The sequence below is a fragment of the Vitis vinifera genome, chromosome 16, assembly GCF_030704535.1.
Source record: "Vitis vinifera cultivar Pinot Noir 40024 chromosome 16, ASM3070453v1".
Lineage (NCBI taxonomy): Eukaryota > Viridiplantae > Streptophyta > Magnoliopsida > Vitales > Vitaceae > Vitis > Vitis vinifera.
The window spans coordinates 16,258,414-16,282,539 of record NC_081820.1 but is presented as its reverse complement, the minus strand read 5'-3'; the positions used below and the strand labels follow the sequence as shown (position 1 = coordinate 16,282,539).

At 31.0% G+C, this 24,126-nt stretch overlaps 1 protein-coding gene and 1 long non-coding RNA gene across 3 annotated transcripts; one reads left to right on the top strand and one right to left on the bottom strand.

Moving 5' to 3' along the window:
• Nucleotides 1-4,775: 4,775 nt before the first annotated feature.
• On the bottom strand, nucleotides 4,776-6,507 carry LOC100246788 (oxoglutarate-dependent flavonoid 7-O-demethylase 1). Of its 2 annotated transcripts, none has more exons than XM_002267369.5 (4): nucleotides 6,241-6,507; nucleotides 5,758-5,999; nucleotides 5,337-5,661; nucleotides 4,776-5,254 (listed from the first exon to the last, which is right to left on the bottom strand). In XM_002267369.5, the coding sequence occupies exons 1-4, from the start codon at nucleotides 6,493-6,495 to the stop codon at nucleotides 5,006-5,008; spliced, it is 1,071 nt and encodes a 356-aa protein (XP_002267405.1). In that variant the 5' UTR covers nucleotides 6,496-6,507; the 3' UTR covers nucleotides 4,776-5,005. The 2 variants fall into 2 exon arrangements, with proteins under 2 accessions (XP_002267405.1, XP_019081558.1); XM_019226013.2 differs by having other exon boundaries at nucleotides 5,400-5,661.
• Nucleotides 6,508-20,817: 14,310 nt separating this feature from the next.
• Nucleotides 20,818-21,996, top strand: LOC109124213 (uncharacterized). The gene is made up of 4 exons (XR_002032133.2): nucleotides 20,818-20,914; nucleotides 21,157-21,240; nucleotides 21,549-21,744; nucleotides 21,843-21,996. It is a non-coding gene; the product is annotated as an uncharacterized LOC109124213 (long non-coding RNA).
• The last annotated feature ends 2,130 nt before the right edge of the window (nucleotides 21,997-24,126 follow it).

Here is a 24,126-nt window from a genome sequence, read left to right as displayed (position 1 = left end):
AAAAACTCAGCCTGAAGATCAACCCAATTCCTTATGCTTCTTGGCCTTAAAGAATTAAGCCATATTTTTGCCTTGTCCTTCAAAGTGAAAGGGAATAGCTTGAGTCTCATCAAGTCTATTGAAGCTCCTCCCTCTCTAAAGGTATTACACACCTCCTCAAACTCCTTGATGTGAGCATATGGATTCTCACTCTCCATTCCATGGAAATTTGGTAGGAGGGGCACAATATGGGGCCTTATAACTAACTGCTCAAGAGGGGGTAGGATGCATGAGGGTGCACTCATCCTTGGTGGATGCATTCTATCCCTCATGGATAGGTATGCATTGGGATTACCCCCTTGACCTTGTTGAGAATTCTGATCCTCTAGTGGAGGGTCCATGATATTTACACAGATATCCAACTCTGTGTCTTGAGGATTCTCAATCCTTACTAATCTTCCCTCTTGGTCCCTAATCCAATAGGGCATGCACAAGTTACAATTCCTGTAATAATAAAAACAAAAAGAAAACTAAAGAAAAGGTTAAAGTTAGGAAGAAAAAGAAAATAAAATTAACAAAAGGAAAATGAAAGAAAATGAAATTAGTGAAAAAGGAATTCACCCTGGTTGTGATGAAAATCACAAGTAGCCTCTAAAAGGTTGTATTACTGTATTGTGGCACCATCCCCGGCAACGACGCCATTTGATTCGATGCCCAGCCGGGTCTTTTAATCAAAAACATTTATAAAACCTATGACCTTATACTGGCGTAGCAAAGCTACTATAGTATAGCAGTTCTAGGGTCGAACTCAGGGATGGGTTTTCACTCTATCAGTGACAGACTCTAAATTAGAAATTGATTCTGATGATTTCCTTTAGCACAAACTTGAAATTTAAAAGAACATAAAATTGTTTTGAAAGTGGTGATTTAAACTAAACTCACATAGAACTAAGTAAAAAGTGGAAGAAAGAAAGTCTCCCGGAGCTAAAGGTTGCTAGGTTCAAGTTCCAGATGCAAAGTGGAAAATTCCGGATTTTTCTCCTCGCATTGGGGATTTAACCTATAGTTATTTCCCGAACCGGTATAGGTTTGACAATGAAGTTTTAATCCATAAAAAGTCACTAGAGATGGTAGTCAAGGTCCATTAATGGCTTAAGACACTATGGGCTATCACCTTGAATCACTTTCCAATGGCTCGTACATGATAACTAATGGATTGATATGGATCTAGCAATAAGCATCCACAGAGACCTTAAGCTTACCATGTATTGGCCAGTCAAAGTGATTCTAAGGGATTTAAGGCAAAACCTTGGCTTTAAAAGCCATTTATGGACTCCAACTACCTGAATTTAATGCACGGAAACTTTCCACCTTTTAATCTAGACTTTTCACCTAGCTTCCTTTACTCCAAGAAACTAAATGCTTAGCCTCTCATCCTCTGGGAAAACATCCTCAGAGGGTGTTTGGCTTGCAAGAAAAGAGAAAATAGAAGAGAGAAAAAGAAAGCAAAAGAGATCTCTGTATTTCACTAAGTATCAAATTTACATCAGTTGGTCTCCTAGAGAAAGCTCCGAAGATACTTTTCAGTGATTACAAGAGAATTTATATAGGAAGGTAATTTTACCCTTCCTTGGATACTTCCTAGCTAAGGAATTACATGAGTGGTTGAATACAAGGAGAAAATGGAAATTTAGACACAAAAATATCAGAAGAAAAAGAGTCGGCAAAAATATCCAATTTTCGCACGCTGGAGTTCCAATTTCGCACCTTGATTTGAGGTGTGCGAAATTCTCGCACAGTGGACTGAGGAATTCGCACCTTGCACAGTGGTGTGCGAAATTGTCCCTCAGCTTGATGCAGTTGTGTTCCGAAGGCCATATCTTTCTCATTTCAGATCCAAATTGTACATGGTTTAAACCGTTGGATTCTTGACTTTCTGAGCTTTGAAATGGTATATAGAATGTAAAAAATGGACTTCGGGAAGTGCTCCAAAAGTGTGATGAAAGACTGCAGCTGTGTCCCCTATTTTCATCCCCTGTTTTCCTCTTCTCCATTGTTTCTTCCTTGTATACTTTGAACGAATAAGGCAAAGGGTTATGAGGCTCCATAGCTTGATTTCTTCATAAATTTAAGCTTTCAAAAGCTTGTCCATGAACTATAAATAGCTCTCCCTCATTCTTAAATTGCTTTAGTGAGCATAAAGCTATCAAAAAGCACCAAAACTTAACACAATTGTTAGAAACGATTGCAAGGGTCCCTAACATGTTAATTGGGTTAAAAGGTAATAATTACTACTCAAGGGTGTTTAAAAGAACTAATTACAAGCTACAAAATAGCATGTTTTGAGTAGTAATCAATCGCATAATAGGTGGCCTCGATGAACGCAGCCCATCATTGATTCCCCAAGTGACACGTGTCCCAAAAATGCTTAGATAACTTGAAGAGACACGGAACCCATTCCACCTCTGCCCTAACATAGGTAGACGGGTTAAGAGGGCGTTGTAGGGGGCTCCCCTCCACATGTCCTTTTTTCCGACCTAGATCATTCTGTTTGGATTACACCTAGTTCCGCTTGGCATCGGGCCTGAGAAGACCATTTTTCCTTATAGGGCCAGACGACAAGGAGAGACCGGACCCCCCAAACAAGTAGGACTGTCCAGTCGAGTCTTCAAGACCCACTGGCATGCGTAATCATTCACACTTGACATGTGAACAACTGATGTGACCTTGTCTAGCCCTCAAGTTCATGTCAATTAATTACTGCACATAACCCTAGACTATCAACAGGCTGAGAGGACAGGCGACTGCACAGTCTAAGATCCTGGCACGTCAGTTGATGGCATTGCCAACCACCCAAAACTGTGATGATTGCCCAACCGTCTGCTAGACAATCATCATTATAGAAGAAAGTCATAGTGCCTAGCCAGCACTACAGTGACATTCTCATCAGCACTATATAAACCCTCCAAAAAGCACAAACAAGGTACACACACATACACCTATTCACTCTCTCTCACTAAACAACATGAGCTATTCTTACCAGACTTAAACTTTAGAGGGGCATACCTAGACCACCCGTCCTGACATCCTTTTTTGTGCAAGAAATGAGTCCATCCAATTTTATTATTGTTAGGCGGACTCTTTGAGTGGCACAAAGAAGGGAGGAGGGTTGTCTAACTATCATACAGTTGAATGGACCTGACTCTAGTTGGCTCAAAATCAACAATAAGTACTTTCTCACTTATGTATGTATCTACTCATGGATATATCCCTTGTACTTGATTTGATGTGAAGTCTTGATTTTTCTCATTCTATTGTTTTACAGTGCCATGCATTAAAAGGTGTATTTACTATGCAAAGATGACCTCATGAGTCCTCAACAATGTGTTGAGATACTAGGATGGATAAAGTTGGACAAAGGTTGCATGCACAAATATCAAAGGCTAGTTTCAAACCAATTTAAGGGGGAAAATTTTGAAAATTTCAATTCTGCATGGTAGAAATTGAAATACAATTGTTCTAGATGGATTTTCGGATCTCAAATTGATTTCCAATCGATTTCTGAGGGCGTTAAATCGATTTTCTTTTTTTTTGGCTTGGAGTGTCTCAAACTTGCTTCTAAATCAGTTTCTCATCTAAAATCATTTTGAACGTTGATTTCATATTTTAGCAGCCAAACTGAATTATGGGTTCTCAGAACCGAAATTTCAATTTCAATGCACCAGAAATTAGAATAAAGATTGGCCCGAGATCAATTAGACGCAGCCCTCCATTCTTTTCCTGTTCTGGTTTTCCATGCTTCCATCCAGGGAGGGGGGCGTATGATTAGAACAGTGAGTGGGAGGATTCACGAGACTTTCTTTCTAAGGATTTGAGAATATTTTGCTAAGAGTTCTGGAGAGAATGCTTCGGGGAAGACACCGAAGCAAATTGCAGTTTAGGAAATTCTGAGCTGCTAGAATTCAGTTTTTATTTGGATGCTAATGGATTGTAAAAACTTGAAAAACCTCTTGGCGACCAAATGATAAATGGATCGTTCCCTATGGACAGATTTTGGACATCATTCGTGCGATTCTCATATTTTCCATTTATTTAGGTTCATTTGTAAGGAACACACCATGTTAATTACACTATTTTCTTTTACATTCTACCATCGGTCGATCCATTAAATATCATAATTTCTCAATTTACTTAGTGTGTATTTACTAGATATTACAAAAGTGTGTTTGATAACGACTCTAAGAAGTGTTTCTAACATTTTTAATACTTGAATGATAAAATTTTGTATTAAAAATATTAAAAATATTTCTTAAAATCACTGTTAAACACGTTCGAAGTGTTTTTTTTAAAAAAAATTTATAAAGTGTTCTTTCAAAAAATGTATAAATGATTTTTCAATCTTACAAGTGATTTTAATATTTTTTTAAGTACTTCTTAAATTTTATCAAATATATATTTGTATTTAAAAAATACACTTTTTAAATCAAAAACGTTATTTTAAATTACTGTCAAACAAACTTTTAGTAAAAATTAAGAATATGTTTAATAATGTTTTTTTTTAAATATTTTTAATAAAAGTGTTTTCTTTAAAAATATATATATTTCGAAAAATCATTATATTTCTTAAAAAAAAAAATATTATATAAGTAATTTTTTATATTTTGAAATGTGACTCCTAACAAAAATATTCTTTAAATTAAAAGCGTTTCCTAACGTGACTCGCAAAGGGATAGTCGATTCACTTTCGTCCATGGTGTCTAGCGACTTTCCTATAGAGCCTAACCTAGAACTCATCATTGATTCATAGATTTCAACACTTCAAATAAATACAAAATATATTTTTTTTAATATCAAAATAAATAATAAAAAGAAGTTCACCGTAAACGCAGGTACATGTCGCCCTCCATGTCAGCGCCTGCCAACTGCTAGCATGTTAGCCCTATTATCACACATCGTGTGCCAAATCAACTGCCTAATTTGTCCCAAACCATTTCATTCTGTACTAATCATTCATCCATTGTTTGTCTCATTTTTTTATCTTCATATGCTCCAGGTTAGATTTCCCATCCAGCTTGCGAGAGAAGAAATCTTGGTAGTATTTTTCCATGCCTATTCGTTTGAACACTGGGGGGTTTTGAGGAGTTATCAAACCAGGAGCGGGTCCAATCTCAGCTGAAAATTTGGGGCTGAAAAACATGGCAATAGAGATCCTCTCTTTTGTACTATTTACAGTTGCCCTATGCTCAATGCTAGTATACATCCCATTGCTCACAATCTGCAAATTAAAAAGCGAGGATCACTACTGTGTAGCCAAAAAAGAGAAGCAAATTCTAGTAAAAGAATAAGGAGGGGGAAACCTCCAGGATGTCTCCCACATTAACTACAAGTGCATCTTGGAGGAGGTTTACAGGAATCCAAACCCCATCTTTCTTTATCTGGAGACCATCCACTTCATTAACTTGGAGAAGGATGGTGATGCCTGTAGGATCGGAGTGAGGCGCAATGCCCATAACCATCTCTGATTGTGGACATGGAGGATAGTAAGTCATCCTCACTTCCTGCCTTCCATCATCAAACAACTCTTCCATCTCTCTCTTGTCCAACTTTATAGCTCTAGCCATCAACCCTAGAAGTCTCATGGCGAGTTTCTGCGACTCTGATATGTACAGTTCCAAGTTATCCCTGCAGTGATCAAGAGAAAAAATTTATATACATGGCTGGTAGAAGAACAAGAATTAAGTATCTCTGAAGAAGAATCAGAAGAGGGATCAGGAGAACCTTAGTGATGGAGGGAGCTGTGGCAATAGATGTGGCTTCCTTCTATGAATAGGCTTGGTTATCATGTAAAACCTATCAGCCCAGTCAAGTTTTTGATCTTCTGATCTTATAGACGGCCCATATCCTTCAGCATCACCTGGCATCTTATATTTCATCTTCTCTTCCAAGGGAAGCTTGTAAAATTCTACAATCTCATGTTTCAGGTTCTCCACAAGGGAAGAACTGACTCCATGGTTCACCAACTGTGCATCAACCCAATTGTTAATTTCTATGATCTTATTATAAAAACATGACAAAGTACATGGAATATAAGGGCCTGTTCCCCCTGCACAAACACTTGTTCCCTTTGAACCTAAAGGGTCTTCACCGTTTTAAAATATGTGTACATGATTAAGAGAAGTTCATGCTTATATAACATTAAGAACTTTCTCCTATGTGAAATATCACAATTAAGATAAACAAGTGAAAATGGTAGAGAAAAACCTGAAAGAAGCCCCATTCTTTGCAAGCTGAGTGCAACTTGTCTAGTTCAAAATCTGTGGTTTCACTCATAATCAAACGTTTCATGTCGATGGTGGGGATGTCGGGGAGGGAAGCATTCTCTAAGAGAACGGGACGCTCCTGATCCTCCAAGAGAAAGATTTGTGGCACTGTAGCCATGGGCTGTTTGGCCAGCTCCTGAATACTCAGTATAGAAGGAGGAGTGCCAAAGCTTGAAGACGGTATTGATGATGCCATTGCTAATTGACCTAATCGAATGCCTCCATTCAGCAACATTAAGGTGGGCATTTATAGAACAACAAAACCATTTAACGAACATGTGCCTAATACTCTGCCTAACATTCATGTTCAGCGATCAGATTATTTTAAGTTGGCAAGGTCCATAATAATTAAGGAGAGTTGGCTTCTAAATAAAGTTAAATTAGAAGAGATGCTTCAATATTTCTTCATGGATTTCTTTGTTTATAGCGAAACCATGTGGTGTGTGACCAACATATAAATTATAATATGCATCACATTAATAAGACGGTCACGTGAAATAAGATGATCAAACAAATGATTAATTATGGGTTGGAATTTTCTATCCAATAGCTATTAAGCGTATCATTGAAATTGAAGTCCCTTGCGAGCATCAACTTTGACTTGCCCACTTCTTGAATTCATCTTGGTTGATAATTTCTTTTTATTAAGCGTATCAGCAGCTCCTATTTTTTTTAATAATATTTTTTATTTTCATTAGTTTACTTTGATACTTTTTTTGGATTTGTTACACTTTTTTTTTTTTTTTTGGTATAAGTTTATATACTTGAAGCTTAACTTTTACGATTTATTATATATTTAAATTAAATTAATTGCAAATCAACAAAAAAAAAAATCAAATGTACATAATTAATTATTTTATATTATGACCAATTGAAAGTTATGGCATAACATAATTTTTTTTTTTTTTAACAACTAAATTATGTGTAGATTAGCTCCACCATAAAGATAAAATAAATTATCTTCTATTTAAACAAAGGAAATACATATTTTAATGGTTAAAAAATAATTGTTAAAATAAAGATTGTTAAATGAAATTGACAAAGTAATTATCAAATCTAGTAAAGATACGAATTGAAGATTTGTAAATATAGATATATTAATATCTTTAGGTATTATTTTTAATTAAAGAATAATATTTCTAAGGGTTAAAACTATCAAATACGGTTTTCTAAATCTCTATAAATACTAATTTTAATTAAGGAATAATATTTCTAAGCAATCTAAAAACTATACAAATATAGTGTTTCAAATTCTATGAATAGGGTCAATTTGATTATTACAAGACACAAGCGAGAAGACAATTTATATAGACAAAAGTTGGAAGGGAGTTTTTCAAGTGAGATTAAAAGATTCTTCAAATTTCAAAGGAGACTTTAATGAATCTTCAATTTCTTTCCAGTGTCTTCCATTTGTCAAGATCTTCAAAAGCTCAAGTTTCAAACTTTAAGATCAAAATCTGCAAAAAAAAAAAAAACTCTTTGATATGAGATCAAGCGGGTCAAACCCTTAATCAACATTGTTCAAATCAAGTCAAGGTTTAAATCAAGTTGAAGCTATTTGATCAAGCTTCTTCAACAATATCTTCAAATAATAGAAAAGGAAAAACCAAAGAATAGAATAAAGATTGTACCTGCATTATTCTTCAAATAAATAAAAATCTCGGATATACTAGATACAAATAATGAGATCCTTATAACTTTATAAGATGGTTCATTGTTCATGAATATGGACAATTTTATGAAGACGCATATCATATATATTATTAGTTAGACACAATATCTTTTAACTACTATATTGCAGGTGCTCTTAACCTTGAGAGGTCATCAAGTTAACGTTCGGGTATGTAATTGCTTTGAGTCAAATGGTGTCATTGCTAAGGAACCAACATTTCCCAATAATGATAACCCAATTTACTATTAACTATAGCAATCTTTTTTCTATTTTTTGAGCAATCAAGACAATCTATAGAGAGTAAAGGGAGTGTCATATGGCATCTTTGCCAGGGAATTGATGTTGTTTTGTAGCTTTGGTTAGCTTAATTTATTGTTTGTTAGTAGTTGAGTTACGTTTTTGAATAAATTGGATTTATTGTGAAGATATGGTTGTGATATGTAAGAAGTGGATCATTTGTGGAGCAAGGATTTTTTATTTTTCACCCAAGTATGCTACTCAAAATTAGTCAAATTCCTTAATGAGTTTTTATATAAAACTTTCATAAAAAAATGGTATGAAGATATTGGAAAATATTGGGAGAGATATCAATCAAGGTTTGTTGAATGAGAATTCGCCATCTGATTTGGAAATTTAGGAGATCATTGAATATTTTTAGAATGGTTTAACTCATCAATCTCACCAATTTATAGAAGTTTTTTATGATCAATGTTTTAATAAAACTCCAAAAGAATGTTATTAGTTTTTAATTGCTTTGGTTGGAAGAACATTAGGAGATTGAGGAGAGTCAACTTCAAAACTAGGTGATGACCTATTGATTTTAGCTTAGAGGAAACTCTAAAGTTCTCCTATGCTCAAATGACTTCACTTGATGAACTTAGGTTTGTTCCTTATAATCATCGACAAAATTTTGATGCTATATTTAGAGAATTCTTGTTTCAAGTATTGGAAATAACAAGATTACCTAATGGAATACAATGTCTAATATCTCAAGTTGTAAATCAATGAAATTTTTTAATAAATACTTATATTGCTCGAGTTGATTTCAGTGACGATAACGATGATATTTCTTTCACTAAGTTGCTTGAGTTTCACCAAGAATATTTGATTGAAACTAAGCTTGAGGTTTTTGAAAATGAAGTCACTAGCAATGAAGAGAGTTGTAACACCCCAAAATTTAATCTAGGGGTAAAATAGTAATTTATAAAGTAATTAAGTACTTAATAAAATTCATTAAGGGTGAAATAGTCCTTTTACAATTAAAAATCCTAGGTATAAATTGAATTCTCCTCTTGTCTTTTTCATTCAAAAAACCTCATCAACAAAAAATAGAGAATTGGAGATCGTAGGGCTCAAGGTTTAGAGATTCAAAGTAAAGTTCGGGATTTTTCCAAGTAAGATTTCAATCCTAAATTAATATATTATATTCGTTAGTTAGTTCTGAACACACTAGTTATTCCAATCCTAAATTAATATATTATATTCGTTAGTTAGTTTTGAACACGCTAGTTATTCTTTGAAGTTTTTTTTTTTAATTTAGATTAGGATTAGTTTATTTTTTAAATTCATTTTAATATCAAAATATTGGAAATTTAGGATTATTGGTGGTTTTATTGTTAGAAATTGGGAAATATTCAGTTTTTTTTTTTTAAATGATTCTCTAGAAGATTTCGATTTAGGCTAGGGTTAACCTATTTAAAACTTTTAGGTCAAAATATTGAAATTAGGAATATAGATTGTTCTATTGATGAAAATAAGGAAATTTAAAATTTCTTAGATGAATAGATCTAAGTAATGAAATTTAAAAAAAAAAATGAATAAATAAATATATTATTATATGTGGCTTAAGGGATTAGAAAATATTAGAAAAAAAGAAAAAAAAGAAAAATGAAAGAAAAAGAACGCGTGTGCACTTGAGGAAGTTTTTTTTTAAAAAAAAAGAATAAAAAAAGAAAAAAGAAGAATGCGTGCTTGTGGAAGATGAAGAATGGTGAAAAGAAAAAAAAATATATTAATATTAATAATAAAGGAAGATGTGTACGGGTGGTGTTTGGTGGTTATATATATATATATATATATATTATGTTAGCAATAATGGAGAATTGTTTAGGATACAGTTTATGTTTAGTGGAAAAAAAAAAAAACCTGAAAGTGAGAGAATAGAAGTTATCAATATTATTATACTAATGATGAGTGTAAGTTAATAAAAAGCATAAAATTTAATTAGTAAAATAAATTGTAGTTTAATTAAATTATGTTGTGTCATAAGAAATAAATTGAAAATAAAATTTAAGTTTTATATGAATTAGAAATATATTAATTTTTCTAAAGTAGGAATGTATTAAATTATTTTTCATAATTAAAAACATTAATTTGAATACCTAAAATTTTAGAATTGTCAAACCTATAATTTTAGATAAATAGTAATGATTATTTCTGTTATACTTTGTCAAGTGAAGAGTAGATTTTCCAGAATTATTTTTCTCTCAAGTTTTTGAGGACTTCTTTTAAGGTAAGAGAAATTAATGCAGTTTTTTTTTTTAGGAACAAATTTTTATATACATCATTTGGAAACATTTTAAGTTATTATTCATTTTATGCACGGATCAAATATGTTTTGCATGCAAAGTATGTTAGAACCTTATATTTTGTTTACAACAGAAAAATGTGGAGATATTATGTTTCACAAATTTGAATAACTGAAATAAGTGTTTGACTCTTGTTTGTTTGGCCCTTGTCAACGAGATATAATAGTTGACCTTTACATTTCTTGGTAGGGAATGTAATTGATTTGGACCCCAACATCTAGGAGTTTGGTTAAAGGTTACTAATACTAGTAGTGTTTGGTTCCATCCACCTTAAAGGAACAATTTTAGGCTAACCACCTATTTGAAAAGCCCCACCTAACTGGACACCATTTGATGTTTGATGACTAGAGTAAATAAATGATTTGAATGTTCTGACTGAATTTGATATGAAAATGTTTGAATTAGAAATGAAAGTGTACAATTAAAAGTTTTGAATGTATTGACAAAACTGACTCAAAGGTTTATGAAAATAATTATTTATAATATCTCCTATTTTGCAAGTGAACTTGAAATATTTGATCCATGGATTGCATTAATGTTCCTTATTGGGCTTTGAGCTCATTCCTATTTGTTGATTGCTTTTCAAGTACCCTTAGTTCGGGCGAGGAATGATGGCTAGGTCGGGGAATGGTCATCATTAGGATTTTGCTTAGGATGCTATTTTTGGACATTGTTAGCTTATAAGTTTATGTTCATTTGGATTATTTGGTTTTTGGAAGCTATTTAGATATTGAACTGTTAATTTTTTTTTTTTTTTTTTTTTATGATAGTTTGAAGTTGAGATTTGGAGATTATGAAAATTTTGTTAGCACTTGAATTGTTTGAGTTTGCAATCTATTTGGATAATGGATTTTGGTTGATGGATGCTTAGTTTTAAAGTTAAGTTTTGAAGATTTTAGAAATTTTGTTCTACTACTCTGAACAGGTATTTGGTAATTGGTAACTTCTAATTACAAGATAATTGTTTGGGTCATATTACACTTTAAGCTTTTGGGTTTGAGGTGTGAAAGGACCGTCACACCCTTGGAGTGGGTCTTAGGGCGTGATAGAGTGGTGTTAGAGCACTACGTTGTGATCTTGATGGGAACTTGTTTAGTTTACTTTTGGGAGTAGATAAGTAGCGCATTAGTTTAAGTTTCAACTTCATCTAGTCTGATTCCTTTTATTCCTTACAATTCGGATTTGCTTATTTGGCTTCTTAATCCTGGTTCAATGCACTCTTTTGTTTTCGTATCTTTTGCTGGTTTGTGTATGCTGATTGATAACATGGACTTTAATTTATTTGTTGCTACTCATTTGGGAGATTTTGTTGTGGTTGATAAAATACTTAGAGATTGTTGTGTGATGATTGGGTATAGAGAGATGATAGTTGACTTAGTACTCCTTGACCTCTAGGATTTTGATGTGATTTTAGGGATGGATTGGTTAGCTTCATACCATGCATCTGTTGATTGTTTTGGGAAAAGAGTGACATTTAGCATTCTTGGTCAGCCTGATTTTAGTTTTGAGGGGAAGCATGTGGACAAACCACTGCATATGATCTTAGCCTTGCGAGCTAGTTTTTTGCTCAGGAAAGGTTGTCAAGGCTTTTTGGCTTATGTTGTGAATGAGGAAAATGATTTAAAGTTGGAAGACATATACTCATTGTAAGGGATTATCCTGATGTCTTTCTAGATGATCTACCTAGCTTGCCACTAGAGAGGGAGGTGGAGTTCACCGTTGATTTGGCACCAGGGTTAGCTCTTATCTCTAAGGCCCTTTACAGAATGGCACCAATGGAGCTTAAGGAGCTAAAGATTCAACTTCAGGAGTTGTTAGATAAGGGCTTCATTAGGCCCAGTGTTTCTCCTTGGGGAGCTCTTGTTTTATTTGTAAAGAAGAATTATGGATCTATGAGACTCTGCATTGATTATAAAGAGTTGAATAAGGTGATAGTGAGGAACAAGTATCCTCTTCCTCGGATTGATGATTTGTTTGATCAACTTCAGGGTGCATGTGTGTTCTCTAAGATTGATATTTGGTCTGGTTATCATCAGTTAAGGGTTAGAAGTGAAGATATACCCAAGACTGCTTTTCGAACTAGTTATGGGCATTATGAGTTTTTGGTTATGTCTTTTGGTTTGACTAATGCACCTACTGCTTTTATGGCCTTAATAATGAATAGGGTATTCAAGCCTTATCTAGATCAGTTTTTTGTGGTTTTTATAGATGATATTTTGGTGTACTCAAAGAGTAAGGAGGAGCATGAGTGTCATTTGAGTATTGTATTGTAGACTCTCAGAGATAAGTAATTGTATGCTAAACTAAAGAAGTGTGAGTTTTGGTTAGACAAAGTCTCTTTCCTTGGGCATGTGGTGACCAAGGATGACATCTCATTGACCCTAGAAAGGTAGATGTTGTGTCAAATTGGAGGAGACCTAATATTGTGACCGAGATTCGAAGTTTCTTAGGATTGACTAGTTATTATAGGCGGTTTATTGAGGGGTTCTCTAAGATCGCCCTATCTCTGACCAGGTTAACTAAGAAATGGGTTAAGTTTGAGTGGTCTAATGATTGTGAACGTAGTTTCCAAGAGTTAAAGAAAATATTCGTGATAGCTTCTATTTTGACTATCCCTTCAGGCTTAGGAGGGTTTGTGATGCATAGTGATGCCTCTCGTTAGGGTTTGGTTGTGTTCTTATGCAACATGGGAAAGTTGTAGCTTATGCTTCTAGACAATTGAAGCCTTATGAATGAAATTATCCTACTCATGATTTGGAGTTAGCTGCAGTGGTTTTTGCACTTAAGATCTAGAGACATTTTTTTTTTTTTTTTTTTGTGAAACTTGTGAGATATTAATAGATTATAAGAGTTTGAAGTATTTATTTTCCCAAAAGGAATTGAACATGAGACATAGGAGGTGGATTGAACCACTTAAAGACTATGACTGCATTATTCAGTATCACCTAAGGAAGGTGAATGTTGTGGTTGACGCCTTGAGCAGGAAATCTGTTGGTTCCTTAGCAGCTATTAGAGGTGGTCAGAGGCGATTATTGGAAGATTTGAGGAGTTTACAAGTCCATATAAGAGTTTTGGACTCGGGAGCTCTTGTGGCAAACTTTAGAGTGCAACCAGACTTGGTTGGGAGAATTAAGACCCTACAAAAGAATGATATGCAATTAGTGCAACTTATGGAGGAAGTTCAAAGGGGTAGTAAGTCTGACTTTATCTTATCAGATGATGGGATTTTGAGATTTGGGACTAGACTTTGTGTCCCAAATGATGGAGATTTAAGGAGAGAGCTATTGGAGGAAACTCATTGTTCTAAGTTTGCGATCCACCCAGGAGGGACAAAGATGTATAGAGATTTGAAGCAAAATTGTTGGTGGTCAAGTATGAAGTGGGATATTGCAAGATTTGTGGCTCAGTGTTTGGTGTGCCAACAGGTGAAAGCTGAGCATCAAGAACCAATAGGATCATTACAACCACTTTCTATTCCTAAATGGAAATGAGAACATATTACCATGGACTTTGTGATAGGGTTGCCAAGAACCTTAGGGGGTAAAAATGTTATTTGGGTAATTGTGGATCGACTGACAAAGTCTGCTCATTTTCTAGCTATGAAAGTCAATTTTTCTATGGATTGTTTGACTTCTCTTTATATTAAGGAGATTGTGAGAATGCATGGTGTACCTGTTTCTATAGTACCTGATAGAGATCCTCGTTTCACTTCTAGATTTTGGCATAGTTTATAGAAAGCATTAGGTACTAAGTTGAGTTTTAGTACTGCTTTTCATCCACAGACTGATGGTCAATCAGAGAGGGTAATTCAGGTCTTAGAAGATTTGTTGAGAGCTTGTGCTTTGGACCTAAAAGGTAATTGGGATGACTATTTGCCCCTAGTGGAGTTTGCCTATAATAATAGTTTTCAAGCTAGCATTGGGATGACACCTTTTGAGGCGTTATATGGTAGGAGATTTCGATCTCCTGTTTGTTGGGATGATGTTGGAGAGAAGAAACTTTTAGGGCCTAAACTTGTGCAGTTGACTGTTGAAAATGTCTCTTTAATGAAAGAAAGATTGAAAGCAACACAAAATAGACAGAAGAGTTATGCTGATAATCGCAGACGAGATTTGGAGTTTGAGATGGGTGATCATGTTTTCTTGAAAGTTTCACCTATGAAGTCTATAATGAGATTTGGAAGAAAAGGGAAACTCAGTCCTCGTTTTGTGGGACCATTTGAGGTATTAGAAAGAGTAGGCACTTTGGCTTATAAAGTGGCCTTACCCCCAAGTCTATCTAAGATTCATAATGTATTCCATGTTTCAACTTTGAGGAAATATATTTATGATCCCTCTCATGTTATGGAGTTAGAGCCTATTCAAATTTTTGAGGACTTGACCTATGAAGAGGTGCCCGTTCAAATTGTGGATGTGATGGATAAGGTACTACGACATGTTGTTGTCAAGTTAGTAAAAATCCAATGGAACAATCACAGTATTCGAGAAACCACTTAGGAATTAGAATAGGAGATGAGAGAAAAACACCCACATCTTTTTCAAGACCCAGGTATGTCAAGTTTAGAGGACTAAACTTTTTTTTTTAAGGAGGGGATGATGTAACACCCCAAAATTTAATCTAGGGGCAAAATAGTAATTATAAAGAAATTAAGTAATTAATTAAATTCATTAAGGGTGAAAAAGTCCTTTTACAATTAAAAATCCTAGGTATAAATTGGATTCTCCTATTGTCTTCTTCATTAAGAAAACCTTATCAACCAAAAGTAGAGAATTGGAGATCGTAGGGCTCAAGGATTAGAGATTCAGAGTTGAAGTTCAAGTTTTTTCTAGGTAAGATTCTAATCTTAAATTAATATATTATATTCATTAGTTAGTTCTGAACACGCTAGTTATTTTTTGATTTTTTTTAAAAATTTAGATTAGGGTTAGTTTATTTTTTTAATTCATTTTAATATCAAAATATTGGAATGTTAGGATTATTGGTGGTTTTATTGTTAGAAATTGGGAAATATTTAGTTTTTGAAAAAAAAATAAAAAATGATTCTCTAAAAGATTTCGATTTAGGCTAGGGTTAACCTATTTAAAATTTTTAGGTCAAAATATTGAAATTAGGAATATAGATTGTTCTATTGATGAAAATAGGGAAATTTAAAATTTCTTAGATGAATAGATCTAAGTAATGATTTTTTTTAAAAAATAAAAATAAATAAATGAGTAAATAAATATATTGTTATATGTGTGCCTTAAGGGATTAGAAAATATTAGGAAAAAAAAAAGAAAAGAAAAAGAAAGAGAATGCGTGTGCATGGGAGGAAGTTTTTTTTATTAAAAAAAAAAGAAAAAGAAAGAAGAAAGAAGAATGCGTGCTTGTGGAAGATGAATAATGGTGAAAAGAAAAAAAATAGTAATATTAATAATAAAGGAATATGTGTACGGATGGTGTTTAGTGGTATATATATATATATTATAATGTTAGCAATAATGGAGAATTGTTGGGGATACCATTTATGTTTAGTGGAAAAAAGAAAAAAAGAAAAGAAAAAACTGAAAGTGAGAGAATAGAAGTTATCAATATTATTATACTAATTATGAGTGTAAGTTAATAAAAAACATAAAATTTAATTAGTAGAATAAATTGTAGTTTAATTAAATTATGTTGTGTCCTAAGAAATAAATTGAAAATAAAATTTAAGTTTTATATGAATTAGAAATTAATTAATTTTTCTAAAATATGAATAGATTAAATTATCTTTCATAATTAAAAACATTGATTTGAATACCTAAAATTTTAGGATTGTCAAACCTATAATTTTAGATAAATAGTAATGGTTATTTCTCTTATACTTTGTTAGGTGAAGAGTAGATTTTCCAGAATTATTTTTCTCCCAAGTTTTTGAGGACTTCTTTTGCGGTAAGGAAAATTAATGCGGTTGTTTTTTTTTTTAAGAAACAAATTTTTGTATACATCATTTGGAAACGTTTTGAGTTATCATTCGTTTTATGCACATATCAAGTATATTTTTCAAGAAAAGTATGTTAGAACCTTATATTTTGTTTACAACAGAGAAATGTGGAGATATTATGTTTCACAAATTTGAATAATTGAAATAAATGTTTGACTCTGGTTTGTTTGGCCCTTGTCAACGGGATATAATAGTTGACCTTTACATTTCTTGGTGGGGAATGTAATTGATTTGGACCCCAACCTCTAGGGGTTTAGTTAGAAGTTACTAGTACTAGTAGTGTTTGGTTCCGTCCACATTAAAGGAACAATTTAAGGCTAGCCACCTATTTGAAAAGTCTCACCTAACTGGGCACCATTTGATGTTTGATGACCAGAGTAAATAAATAATTTGAATGTTTTGATTGAATTTGATATAAAAATGTTTGAATCAGAAATGAAAGTGTACAATTAAAAGTTTTGAATGTATTGGCAAAACTGACTCAAAGGTTTATGAAAATAATTATTTATAATATCTCATATTTTGCAAGTGAACTTGAAATATTTGATCCATGGACTGCATTAATGTTCATTATTGGGCTTTGAGCTCATTCCTATTTGTTGATTGCTTTTTAGGTACCCTTAGTTCGAGCTAGGTCAGGGAATGGTCATCATTAGGATTTTGCTTAAGATGTTATTTTTAGACATTGTTAGTTTATAAGTTTATGTTCATTTGGATTATTTGGTTTTTGGAAGCTATTTAGATATTGAACTGTTAATTTTTATTTATTTATGATAGTTTGAAGTTGAGATTTGGAGATTATGAAAATTTTGTTAGCACTTCAATATACATCACTTTAGGATTGTTTTGCCTATTTCAAGATCAAGTTAGGGTTTTCACTTACACTTCATTATTCCTATTGATTGAAATGTGGGATTTTGTTGTAGAAATAAGCATTTGGAGATTATGGAATGTTGGATGGTTATTGCTCCTGATATTTGAAATAAGAAACTAATATTATATAATATATTATAATATTTGGATGATTATAACATCTTAATTTTATTATTTGGAAATTAGTTATATAATATATAAGTCATCCTTGTTCAGAAAGTCTACATCTCATAGTCTATTTTATGACTTTGTTCGATAAGTTTTATCTAACTAGAAATATTATAACAATTAATTTATGAATATTGTTACACAATGGATAAATAGATATATAACATAGTCAAATCAAACTCAAAAGACGTGGGAATTATATTCCTGATTAATGTACAAATATCAAATAAGATTTTCATAAATGATATTATTATAAGAATCAATAAGTTTTTATAAGTTAAGAATAAACCATTTTTTTTTTAATTTAGTCAAAATATTTTTAACTATTATCGATAAAGATGGTGGATCAACTTTGACTACAATATTGCACTTTGGACTATACAACTGTAGTTTCAACTAAGATTAGTTTAGTTAGTAATTATATTACAAGTTTAAAACTCAATATTTTGAATATTGTATTTCAAATGTAATACCTTATTAGTAGTCATTGAGCTCAAATGTCCTTTTATCGTACGATAACCAATCTGAAAATTGGAAATATTAGAGAGAGCGATAAATAAATAGAAAGATGATAGTAATTTATCATCTAAAAAATATAACATAGAGAAATAAAGTGATTTTCAAAGAAGAGATAATTTACGATGACGGGGAATGTTTAATCATCTTGTCTAGTAGACTTAAAATTAGTTCACTAGAGTTTTCAGGCTTGGAATATTAATAATAAAGAGAAAAAATATTAAAAAAAATGAAGAGAAAAATTATAATTTTTTAAAATTTTAAAATTGATTGTCCATAAAAAATTTTCAAGGAGAAAATTAAATTATTATAAAATTTTATATTTCATACCAAGAGCAAGAGCATTAGGTAGAAAAAAAATTATAAAATAATTTTATATACAAAAATATTCAAAATGAAGGAAAAGGAATATTAATAAAGAGAAAAAAAATATAAGAAAAAGAAAAATATAAAGAACTAAAACATTGTTTATTATTAAAATATTGTAAGGGGAAAAAGGGCAAAAATTTCAAACCGTTACTCTTTCCAATATCAACATTATTAATTTTAAAAATTATAAAACAACCTTATATAAAAAATATTCAAAATGAAGAAAAAGGAAAAAAAAAATGAAAGAAAGGTAATTATACTCTATATTTTCTATTTTATTACAAAATGAAATTAATTAAATAAATTATTTGAATTTGATTTTTCATAAAGTTAATAAAGCTTGTTTATCTAAACGCTTATTTTATTTTTTTTACTAGTTTAAATTACGTTCTTTTTTATTAGAATATGATAAAAACCAATAAAACTTTTAAATATTTAGTGGACGAATGAATATAGAGATTTTAAATATAAGGTTCCTAGGATTGGAATATTAATACAAAGAGAAAGAAAAAAAGAAAAACATAAAGAAAAATTATATATTTTTTCTTTTAAATTTGAGTGCCCATAAAAAATGCGAGAGGAAAAATTAAATTATTATAAAATTGTAATTTCATTAAAATTGGAAAAGCTTAGAAAATATGTTTAAGATTTTTCCCATTATTTTTTTTGTTTGATAAGGTTTTAAAAATTGGAATATTAATAAGGAGAAAAAAAATTAAGAAAAAGAAAATCCTAAAGAAAAATTATAAATTTCCCTTCTTTTCTGAGCATACAAACAAAATGTAGGGGAAAAAAATTATTATGAAAAATGTATGTTCCCAGTTTCACCATGAGTGTTAGGTGCAAAACTTTAAAGCTATGTTTGGTTTAAAAAAATACTAAGGAGAGAAAAAATAATAATAAAAAATTATTTTTTCATGTTTGGTTGTAATACGGAAAATATGTTAAAAAATATATATAATTAAAATTAGATAAAGATTTATATATTTTAAAATTATTTAAGAGAAAAAATAAGTTAAATGAGTTTAAAGTAGCATATAAAATAATTTATTGATTTTAATTTTTTTTTATTTTTTCTTTTCTTCTATTTTTTCTTTTTAATTATTTTTCCTTCTCATTCTCTCATATTTTCTAGAAACCAAACATTGCCTGAGATAATTTATTTAATAGGTACACCTAGTTTTCCATATTTTAAAGCTAATTCATTTAAGAATTAAAACCCCAAATTATTTAAAATAACAATAAAATACTGTGTTTGAATTTTAAAACACCAAAAAGAACATAATTTTGATACAAAACTTTCTACTTTTGTGCTATTTAAAGTGCATTTGATAGTGTTTCTACTCAAACTATTTTTATGAAGATGTTTTTTTTTTTCTAAAAGTATTTTTAGGAAAATCGTTTATTAAGTGTTTTTCCAAAAAACTTATAAATGATTTTTCAATATTACAAGAGATTTTTCATATTTTTAATAGTGTTTCTTAAATTTTACAAACACCTAGGACCTATTTGGGAACTGTTTTCAAGAACAAAAAAATTGTAAAATACATTTGACAATCAAAAACTATTTTCTGTTTTATGTTATGAGGAAACAAAAAATAAAGTATTTTTAGATTACATATTTTTATTGTTTTCACTTGTTTTTTGAGTGTTGTTTTAAAAAATAATTATACAAACATATATAATGATTAAAAATAAAGTTATAGAGATAAAAAAAATATTTTTAAAACATATTTTAAAATTTTTAAAAACATGTTAAAAATATTTTAGATTTTCAAACAGATTTTTGTTCTATAAAACATCACAAAAAACTGATTTAAAAAAATATTTTTGAGAACTATTTTTAAAAATAGTTACTAAACAAACCCCTTAAAAAAATTTAGAAACACTTCTTATAATCATTTGGTAATGATTTAAAGAAATATTTTTAGTTTAAAAAATATTTAAAAAAAAAATATTAAGTATTTAATAAAATTTAAGAAACACTTTTTAAAATTTATTAAAAAATCTAAAACATTATTTATAGTCATGATATATATCTATTATTGGAATTGTACTTTATTTTATTTTGTTTTTAAAAAAAATATCTCTGAAAAACAATAATAAAATAATGGTATAATTTTTTTTTAAATTATTTTTAATCACACCCAAATAGGCTTTTATTATTTAATAAAAAAATTTCAAGGATTTTTTAAAAATGAAAAAAAAAAAAAATTCAAACTATGTACAGTAAGATTTTTTTAAGTAACAAAAAAAAAAAAATTTAATATTATAAATAATTATTTTCTTATTATTGATAACTTAGCCCTAGTGGATCCAGAGCTAGTCTCCAGTCGCTTCTTTTTGGGCCATGCTGGGCCAGGCCCCAAATATAAAAGAGTCGGCTCTGCGTTTATATTATGTCAGTTAAGTCAGTTGGTAAATGAGTTGGAACTTGGATCGCTGTGCGTGTGGACTCCGGTGTTCTGTGAGTAAAGCCTGTCTCCAATCCTCTAAACTTTACAATTTAACCCTGTTTGGTTCCCAAGAAAGTTCAAGAATCTGTGACTTTTTTGAATTCTTATTTGTATGCAAGCAAGTTCGTCTTCTTTGTTTTCTTGCTGAGAAAATGAGATAATTTTTTCCTTTTGTTCTTTTTGGGGCAAACATTATCAGTTTGATCTCTTTGCCTAGATCTTTCTTAATACCTTTCTTGTCTTTGTAATGCAGTTATTTCAATCGCGTAAAGAGCTGAATCAGTAGAGTTGGCGTGTGTTCAGATTTTTGTGAACCTCTGGCCGATCTTTCCTTCGAGTAAAGCCTAACTCTTAACATTCAAATACTTGTGTTTGCTTGGCAAGAAAATTTTATTATATTCTCTGTTCCAACTTTGAATAATATTCTTTAATTATTATACTTTGCAAAATGCTTTGTTTGGTTGCCGAGAAAATGTCAGAAAAGCAAAAGAAATTTTGTAGAAAAAATAAGCTCCACTTAATCCTTTCGGAAACCGTGATCTTTTCTGTTTCTGTTTCTGTTGTGCATCTCTGTTTATTTCGTAGTGCTTCTGTTTGATTGCCGTGAAACTCAGTGAAATTTTTTTTTTCTTGACCAAGAAACAGATACTGAAAATGGGGAACATCATTATGCGATCTTTTAGAGAGAAGCTGGAACAAGAAGAACTGGATAGAGAATTCTATTTCATCTTTGTGCTACTGTATGTCTTCCTTCTTCTCCTTGTTCTGCTTTCGTGGATTAATCAGCTGGCAGAGAACGAGATCCATTACGACCGTGAACACGAGAATCATGCGGATTGAGGTTTCCCTTTCTTCATGTTTCTTGAATTCTAACATTCTCTTTCATTCTTTCATTCTTTCATTTCTGAATTTTTACGTTTTCTTCTTTTATTGTTCAAGGCTGCTCAGGCGGAGAAGAAGAAAGCCCCATTGATGAAAAAGGCAAATGGACTTTTGGGTTCTGAATATAATTTTTTGTTCATTTTCATGAAGATTGCTACTCAGTCGGAGAAGAAAAGAGAGAAAATAAAGAATACGAATACTACTTCTCTGATATTGCTAATGTGATCATATAGATGTTTCCAATTTTCTTACTTCCTGTATTTTCTTGCAATTTTTCATTCCGGATGAGTTGAATTTCAAGGGATATGAAAAACTGATAAAGAGAAGTTTGAATATGTGTGGATGTCTTCCAGCCTTAAACTTACAACTAGTATTAACCATTTTCATTTGAGGATTCATAGTGAACTAGGTCCTTAACCAAACTTCAATATGTCACACACATAATATTAATACATAGCTTGGTTCTAACTTCTAAGTGAGTTAGCGCTATTGACGAGTCATAGGAAATAGCCCAATCTCATAGTCGTAGTCTCATGACAACTCTCACTTAGGTAAGTCCTCTAAAGAGGTACATATAACTTGTAGCTTGCAACATTTTCTATTTCAAGCTCATTCAGGATAAAAACCCTTCTTGGCATCATATTAGTAGCACTACTATCATAGCGATAGGGAAGAAACTCTTATCTTTAAAAGTAATGCTACTTACAAGTCATGTAGTATGAATTTTTTCTACACATTACACCTTAATGGGAATTTCAATAAAAAGAGTTGGATTACCTCTTGAGGTAACTCCCTAATAGGCTTAGCCCATAACCCTTGATGAATTTGAATCCAACTTACTTGCTAGTCGTCTTGAATTATTTGTCACACATAAATATTTTTCTCTAAATCATAAAAGTTAATATAGTAGGCAATGTCTTCATCCATCATTATCCTTTGAAGTTCAACACTCAAATCATTTGAATAACACCATGCCCCATTTGTTCCCACTTTGAGAAGGTAACATATTCTTATACTTTTTTTTAAAGATCAAAGAAGAAATGTACAGTGTATCTTTCATGAACTTAATTACGTTTGACAATGATTTTAAGAAGTGTTTTTAATATTTTTAATACTTAAAAAAAAAAATTTCAACCATTAAAAATACTAAAAATACTACCAAACACACTCTTAATCACTTACAATGATTTTGCCCTAGTCCCCAAAGCATGTTAATAGCAAAGTTCAACTTTAACCATGTTGGTAAGTTAAAAAATTTATAGAATTTAAGGTAAATTAACAAAGTTCACATATCATATAAATAGGAAATCCAAACTAGACGGGAGCATAAGTAAGCATGACAAAACAACAACAATATTAAACTTGCAACAAACTTGCCATAATCTAATAAGAACTAATATAGCAAGTAAAATTTGTATAAAATTTTATTAAGTCAATGCCTTACAAATACCTCAACGCGAACAATGACAATAGCAAAAGCAATAGTAACAATTATAGTAATTACGATAATATATTTTCAGCTATATACTATGATTATTCTGAGAGTAGTTACATTAAAAAACTAAAATAAATTCAACAACAAAACAAAATTCCATCTAATATTAAGGCTATGTTTGGTTCCCGGAAAGTACAAAGGAAAGAAAAAAAATGATAAGGAAAATGATTTTTTCATGTTTGGTTGTTCTATGAAAAATATCAAAGAAAATCAAATATAATTAAAACTAATTAAAAACTTATGTATTTATAAATTATTTAATCTTTATATTGATGAGTTAAAATAAATAAAATGAGTTTGAAGTAACAAAAAAAATAATTTATCAACTTTTAATCTATTTTTTTATTTTCCTTCACTTTTTCTTTCCTTCTACTTTTCCTTTGTATTTTCTTTCCCTTGCATTTTCCCTCAAATTTTTCGGGAACCAAACATAGCCTAAATGTACTTATTATAACTGAAACATGATTACATAGCTTTAGCAAGTAATAAATAGCATCTAAAACCAAATTTTACATTAATTATGAGGATCATGTGGAATGATCGAGGTTTCCATTTTTCATTTTTCTTTAATTCTAACATTACTTTGATTCATTCTTTTCTGGGTTTTGATATTTTTTCTTTTATTGTTGAAGGTTGCTCTGCTCTGGTGGAGAAGAAGAAAGTCTCAATGGTGAAGAGGCAAAATGACATTTTTTGAGAAAATCAAGAATATTGTATAGTGATGTAAATAAACAATACTACTCCGATATTTCTGATATGATAATGTAGATATTTTGATTCTTTGTGGTTCATGAATTTTGTGCTTTTGCATGGCTGCCATTTTTCATTCCTCGGTTCAATTTTGAA